We start from the raw sequence: 8,296 nt of genomic DNA on the forward strand, positions 1-8,296 counted from the left end.
AAACGTAAACGTAAATAACTAACTACTAACTAAAATAAGTAAATAACTACTAGTAGGAGGTAGGTAAGTAAGTACGTAAGTATATATGTGTGTGTGTGTGTGTGTGTGTGTGTGTGTATATATATATATATATATATATATATATATATGTATAATAATGGCTTGAATGGGTAATGAAGAAAAACTTTAATATAAGTTTAACATAACAGCAAATGTACAGTGTTTCGACAAGGTTTTGTCATCATCAGAGACATTTTTTTTTATTCATGTAGTGGTCATTTGGAGTAACACTTTGGGAATTGATGACCCTTGGTGAACAACCTTACGTCGAAATAGATCCATTTGAGATGGCAGCTTCACTCAGAGATGGTTATCGATTGTCTCAACCAATCAATTGTCCAGATAAACTGTAAGTTTTTTGTTTTTTTTTACAATTCATTAACTGTTAAAAAAATATGCATAATTTTTTATTATCTTAAGGAAATGTTGTTTACAATGTATGGGCCATCTGATTTTAAATATCTCTTGACTTCAAAGAGAAAAAATATTTCATATGTTGTACGTAATGTAGGAAATATATCACGCTTATGTTACTAATAAAATTTTAGTTGTTTGAACTGCTTAAAATATAACAGCATATATATTTTGACCACATGAATTGAAAGTTAATATTCATAAAACATATTTCAACACCAAGTCTTAAGTTTCACAAGTTTTAGTTTTGATGAATATCTTGTATTAATTGCAATACCCTCAGGTTTTGTATCTCCTTCTATGTGGTGAACAATAAATGAATAAAATAACAACAAGGAAAATATAAAAAAATAACTATCAAGAGGTTTTTGTTTCTTTAGGCACAGACTGATGGCTTTCTGCTGGACAGCCATGCCAGAAGAACGACCGACGTTTAACCAGCTACTAAGCTATCTTCAAGATTTCCACACAGCCTTAGGCTGCTACATTTGATACATATAGATCCATTTGTCATCTGCACGTGAGCAAAAGCAAAATACACCCACAAGACTGGATTTTGCTACATGTAACTTTACCAGATGACCCAGGAATGGACCTGGTTCTTGCAAATGCCTCTCCAGTTGGAACTTGCTTTAATTGACAAAGAACTGGAAAGCAATAAGAATATATTTTAGAAGACTTGTTGCTAAGTCATAGTAGCCTCATTAAGTTACTAAAATTAGCCCCTAGAAACAATTACATCTTCTAATCCAATGTGAAATCATAACTTTATTAAGGCATCATAAAAATGTGACACAGTTTAGACTGTACAGATTATCAAATAGTTTCAATGAACGTATACATAATATGTAGTTGCATATAGTTTATAAAACAAAGTATGATGTTATATCAAATCATTTTTCATTCAATGAGAGAAAATTCTATCTATAGGAATTTATCCCAGATAACCCTAGCACAGTTAGTTAAGAAGGATGACTCGTGAACTGTCTTTAACCTAGTTCATTGACATTACACTGCATAGCAGCTACAATGTTCAAAGTTATGAAACTCGCATTAGCATAGTAAAATATTTATTGTACCCAAATTGAGTATGAGCCACAAAGGACTAATATTACAGAAATGATGACTAACTATTCCCTAGGGCCATGAGTAAATCACATCTAGGCATACTCCTTACAAAGCACATTTTATCCTGCCTTCTGTTAACTTTGGAATATGGTATAGTGCATGTTATTTTTCCAGAAAGATCTCTCATCTCAAAATTAAGAAATCGCTTTTTTTCTTTTATTTTTTAGAAATATTGTTGCATTATGTACAAGATGGACTACTCCATTTAAAATCTTCTATTCATTTTTATACATCTTGCATTGCATTTACAAGTACTACAAATAAAGACTCGATATTTTTCTACAAATGTGATAGTAGTTTAAGAAAGGTTCTAGAGGAGGGAAAGATGAGAAAATGGTTGGTGTTTAAGTCAAAGAAATAACAGTTATGAGAAAGGTAGTTTAGCCATATTTGTTCAAAGATTGTTTTAAGTTTTGGATATTCTTTTACTTACAGTGACTAAAGTAATATCGGAACATGATACAGACATTGTCATTTTTATAATGGTGAATTTGGTAAAAAATACTGACTTTACATTGTATGAAATTAGTTCAACTGTTTGATCTTATATGTTGTAGGTGTAATTACAGAAGATAAGGTTCTTTTACAGTTAGAAACTTCTACAAAAGATTTGTCTTTACTTTTCAAACATTCAAGTTTCTCCAAAAATCCATGAGATTAGATTCAAAATTAAATCCAGCTCTAATCCTACAAAATATGTTTTTCTGAGATGGATTAATCAAAACTGATAAGAGTGTCAAATGAACATAATATTGTCCCCAAACTTTAACTGATAAAATGACAGTATCTGTATCTTAAATCTGAGCAACAACATTGTGATGAAGGTGAGAAAAAAAAATGTAACTTAATTTGAACCTGTACTCTACAATTAATCCCACTGTATTTGTGTTCAAATCCAGCGTATGAAGCTTTTGAAGATCAGGAACGGGAATGCATATTAAAACTGTTACAAATAACACTTTGAAGTAGCATTTTATAACTTTCAAACATGTAGTAACTAAACTTCACTTTAGAAAGAAAGAAACATTAGTTTTAAGTTTATATCTCACCAGGCTGTTAGAATTAATCTAATAACATGCACCAATTCACTTCACATATAAATACAAGTGTTACAAATAACACTTTGAAGTAGCATTTTATAACTTTCAAACATGTAATAACTAAACTTCACTTTATAAAGAAAGAAACATTAGTTTTAAGTTTATATCTAACCAGGCTGTTAGAATTAATCTAATAACATGCACCAATTTACTTCACATATAAATACAAGTTGTTTGGTAATCCATTCGGTTACAAATCAAAACTTCCAACTAATTCAGTGATACCATTAGTTTTATATATAAAAAAAAATACACTACTTTCAATTTTTGTGGTTTTATAATCTTAAATTATTGTATTTTACAAAGTTAATGGTTTGTCTTAAAGTTCAACATACATTTGACAGCAGGCATACTTACGTTAATAAATCATTAAGATTTAATGAAATAAGTTGTATTATTATAACTCAATGCTAGCTATGAGTGTGATCAGCAAATAATAAGTTCAATAATTACAATTTAGTTATATTTTTTAAGGACCCTTTCTGATTGCCTTAATTTTTCAATAAGTGGCCAAAGAATGTGTGTCAAAACATTGATGTTTGATAATTTTACACACTAACAGGAATTTGGATTGGTTAGCTTGTTTGTATCTAAATCTTTTAGTTTATTTTACATCACATACTTATCCATTATTGCTAAGAATACTGAGATAAAATTTACTGTTCTACAAGGATTGTTCGACATTTTGAAAATATTCTTGTGCTGTGTATAGAACCATAAAGCATCCCACAAACAAATGTGATACTGACAATCCAGAATCATGTTCTGGTGTGAACAGTTGTGTAAAAAGTGCCAACTTTATTGCTTTTTTTTCTAGGGACCAGAATGTAGCATTTGGAAATTTATGAAAATGTGAAGGAGAAACTAGAGACTTGCCTCTTTATAAAGAGAGGTGCATTGAGGAAAGAATATTTCTTTGGAAATTTTAGAATGAAGAAACATTCAATGTTATTCACATAAGAATTCTGAAAAAATTACAGCTTGAGAGTAAACATTGTTTCTTGATGAATGTAAGACTCCATGAACCATCTAGTGTATGTATTGAATATTAGGATCTTCAGCTTGATCATCTTTTCATGAATTTCTCTGTGTAGTGTCTACATTTGTTTTTACATCTTTATCTCTTTGACATCTTAATGCTTTTTTTCTAAACATTTATTAATATCATAATGACATAAAAAGTATTTCTGTGAATCAATTTTAATAATCATAGTCCAATTTTCAAGTTATGTTTCAGTATTTAAAAATTACTTGTTATATCTGTCTTTAATGTTGTTTTAAAATGTACATCTTTCCACCATTTTGCCTATTTTTGAGGTAAAAAAAGAATCATTTATGAACGGCCAAATATAGATGTTTAGTAGTTGTAATGCTATGTTTTAAACTACAATATACTATTAGCACCTCCAACATCAATTCATTTTATGACAATGGGCAAGAAAATTTCAATTTCAGAACCATACTCATAATTCCCCTTTATTTACTTTACTTGATTAGCATCTTTACCAGCACTGTGGATTGTTTTGATGCAATTTTCCAAATCTGTGTACCCTTAAGTTAATTTAAAACACATCTTGGAATTTTATTTAGAATAATCTATATGCCATTCTCATTTGTAATCACAGTTATTGAAGTTGTTTACTGAAATTTTTCAGTTTATTTTTGCTTGGTATTGACATTTCTGCTGTTTTGTGTAATTTTATTTTCTAGAAAGATTTCAGTGCACTTGCACAAACCATATTTCCTGAACCACATCTGTGGCTAATATAAAAAATATTGAGATTGATTTCTAACAGTTGAAGTTCTTCTACTGGTTTCATAAACAACCCAAAAGACATTAAAATTCCTGTTCTTGCAATCTTGTGTTAAACTTCAGAAGAAATACCTTTTGATGATCATGAAATGAATAATTTTCAGTTTCAGTACTTGTAGTTTAACTTATTTATGAAATATAAAATAGATTTTTAAATGTCAGTGAAAAATAAAATAAGTTGTGTGTATAAATCCTGATTTATTGAAAAAAATCAAGTATTTCAACAGAACTATTCCAGTTTCAAAAAGGCATCAACTAAATTTGCTATGGATTTTTGAAAGACCATTTAAAGACTTCCTAATACCATTTTTATTAGGAATATTGTTTAGTTATGAGCTTTTTAGCATAATATTTGTGTTTATCACTGTTTTACAATAATTGAAATATATTAACTAATAAAATTTAAATTTGATGCTTTTTTGTTTTAATATATGTAATTTCTAAATAGTTTCACAAAATCATGGACACCTTGTCATTGATTGGTGAAAACAAAACACAACATTACAAACGATATAACAAAAGTAAAATGTATTATTAAAAATGCTTAAATGGTTTTAGCACTTTGAAGAAATGTGGCCTTATGCTGTTAATATTGTGTATGTACCAGGTATGAGCTTTGGTAGCTGTAGAAAATTATCATGAAGCTGTTTTCAAATTATTTGTATGTAATTTAATATTGAAGCGTACTTTTAATATATGTGCGTACTTTTTCTAATGCCCTTGCATTCACTCTCACTGGATAAGAGTTCAGAATCAGATTCGTTCATAATCGAGATTAATGTAGTTTGTAGGGTGAAAAAAGTATTCCGAAACAGGAGTTGAACCCTGGATCTTAAGGTAACGGAAGTTGTGCAGAACTTGAGGTATTTGGTAGAATCCAGCCACTCTCTGTTTACATCTTTAATATTTTATTAATCTTGCAAAAAAAAAACGCTCCTTTATTATGCCCGTTTTGAAGCAAAGCACTAGTCACTTTTTATGTGGACATCAAAAACCTTTTCCTTTTGATAGGTGTTGTTTTGCTCAGCTGTATTATTTCTTCAGTGTTAAATTGCTGATTAAATATGGACATGCTCAAGGGTGTTTATTAATGATGTACGAAATGTTTGTTGCCCATTGTACATATTTGTATATATATATATTGTACTGAAATATAAATTTTGTTCCTTGCTTTTTCTGAAGTCTCTTGTTCTCAGTTATAAAAATTCGTTGCTGGCCATTTTTAAATGTTAAGTTCATACGTTTTAAATAGTATGGTAAAAAAAATCAAAGGATAGGCTACTGGAACATAACCTCTAGTTAGCAAAAAAAGAAATAAAAAATATTAACTTTGATAGTTTTCTATGCACTGCTTTCGTTTTTTCTTGGTCCTTTTTAAAAATATTATAACATTTTTTTTATGTTAAGAGCTTTTAGCATAAACTTTATGCAAATATCACTGTTTTTCCGTTATCAAAATATATTATTTAATAATTATTAAATTTCATACTTTAAAATACATTTTAATTAAACTTGAAATAGTTTCACAAAAAATATGGACAATGAGTCGGTGAAAAAAAAAACATAAAAAAATATTTCAAATAAAATAAATGTTTGGATATTACGATACTGGCCAAATCCTTTGTTACTTAATACTAGCAGTCCTTCATTAAGCTCAGGATTATTACAATATGCGTTTTATAGTACATTTAGAATACAAATATGTGCTTATGTGTAGGTAGATCATTGTATATCGCAGAAAAACGTGAAATCCCTAATTTGTACTTTTAGAAGTTTTGAACTGTACTCTTTTATTGTAAATACTGGAGGTATCCCACGCACTTTAGAAATTGCAAATTAAGAACAACTAACACGGGATAGAAGAACATATACAATGAAACTATGTTTCGCGTCCGTTTAGCGGTGGCATCATCAGGTATATCACACAACTGAATACAAACATTAAATACACCCAATGGTGACGTCATGAAAATAAGCTCGACCTAAACACAAATATAAACCGACTCCTCGCATTTTATTTATTATAGGTTTGTATTGTTTTATTGAAATAGCTTCTTTTACGTTACGTTTATTAACAACAATTTCAACAAATTTATTTCCACTACAATATTCTGTATCCAAAATGTCGGTAAGACGTTTGTTTGGGTTTGCGCGCAAAGCTACACGAGGGCTATCTGCGCTAGCCGTCCTTAATTTAGCAGTGTAAGACTAGAAGGAAGGCAGCTAGTCATCACCACCCACCGCAAACTCTTGGGCTACTCTTTAACCAACGAATAGTAGTATTGACCGTCACTTATAGCGCCCCCACGGCTGAAAGGGCGAGCATGTTTTGTGTGACCCACAGATTACGAGTCGAGATCCCTAACCACCTGGCCATGCCGAGCCTCGGTAAGACGTTTTGGAGCTATTCTTATACTACACTAATAGGATAATTTCGTTTTTTCCAATATAGTTTCCAGATAATGTATTTCCTCATCCATCTTTTATATAAATATATATCACTGCAATTAACCTTAGCTATAGCCAATAAAGTTTTTATAATCCCTATTTTTTTTTAGACTTGTGATGAAGTGACGACCAATTAAAGTTAACAAGTCTCGGAAACAGCAGCAATTGCAACCCTAACTGTAGTACTCTACATGATGGAGTAAATATAAGCACTATTGATATTGTTCACAATGTATCGTCAACTGAATTAAGGAATGATCAGAACGAGGTGTTAAAAAGGGACTAAACTTTTCCATTTTGCCAAAACGAACTCCTTTGTTGGATGTAAAAACAGCATGAGAAGATTTTCTCAGAAAAATAATTACTGAGTTAACACGAAAAATTGAGAAAGGAGAACAAGTGGTTTAGGAAGCTAACAGTATGTAGATGTGATAGGCCTAACAGTTAATATGTATAAAAATATAAGGATAATTTTATTCCATCAAAGCGTGGATCTAAAGTAATTGAATCAGCCTGGGTACACTTTGACAAAAGGAACATAGGATCTTCAAAAGAAAGAAGACCAAACGAATTACGGTAACTTGCACCACAATTGTAAGTGAATCACACACAGAATACTGGTACGATAGTAATATAGAGAAGATAGTTCGACTTGTCACCTGAAATTCTAATGTAATTGAATAGGCCTAAGTGGACTTTTGACAAGAAGAAGATAACTATATATAAATAGTGTTTATGATATGCCTGTAATCTCTATAGTGTGAAGACTTTGTTGTACATAGGTTTAACTGGTTCCGAATATATATATATATATTATTTGAAAAAAGTAAAGTGTGTGCTGTTTATTCAATTTATTGAATTTATCGCAGTCAAGTCACAGACACTACTGTAGAAGAATCCTAAGCCCAACATAGTATATATATATTTATACTATTAAGAAATATAAGTAAAAGCCATTTATCTCAACAATTGGCAAAAATAACTTATATATATATATTTATTTATTTAAATCTGACAATATATATATACACACAAACATTATATATATATATACAAAAGCGAAATTGTATGTTTGTTTGTTCGCTAACTTCTCGCACAATATTTGACCAATCACCACCAAATTTGACATGGTGACTCTTACTGTTCCCAGAAGTAACATAAAGGGGCAAAATTCCTACCAGTTTTCCCACAAAAACTAATTTTTGGCTTTTAATTCAGTTTCTTTCTTCGTATCATGCTCCTTTTGGTAATACTCAATACTATACATTGTCGCTTAGCAACAAAACTGGCCCGGCATGGCCAGGTGGTTAGGACGCTCGACTCGCAATCTGCG

At 30.3% G+C, this 8,296-nt stretch overlaps 1 protein-coding gene across 1 annotated transcript in view; it reads left to right on the forward strand.

Annotated features, from left to right (window-relative positions):
• Positions 1-5,689, forward strand: part of LOC106472959 (tyrosine-protein kinase RYK-like) — a 71,812-nt gene extending 66,123 nt beyond the window's left edge. Inside the window, exons 14-15 of the mRNA XM_022402530.1 lie at positions 273-409; positions 855-5,689. Coding sequence (XP_022258238.1) covers positions 273-409; positions 855-966 — 249 coding nt within the window. The 3' untranslated portion in view covers positions 967-5,689. The remainder of the gene's footprint in view (positions 1-272; positions 410-854) is intronic.
• The last annotated feature ends 2,607 nt before the right edge of the window (positions 5,690-8,296 follow it).

This window comes from Limulus polyphemus, unplaced genomic scaffold (genome assembly GCF_000517525.1).
Source record: "Limulus polyphemus unplaced genomic scaffold, Limulus_polyphemus-2.1.2 Scaffold125, whole genome shotgun sequence".
NCBI classification, from domain to species: Eukaryota; Metazoa; Arthropoda; class Merostomata; order Xiphosura; family Limulidae; genus Limulus; species Limulus polyphemus.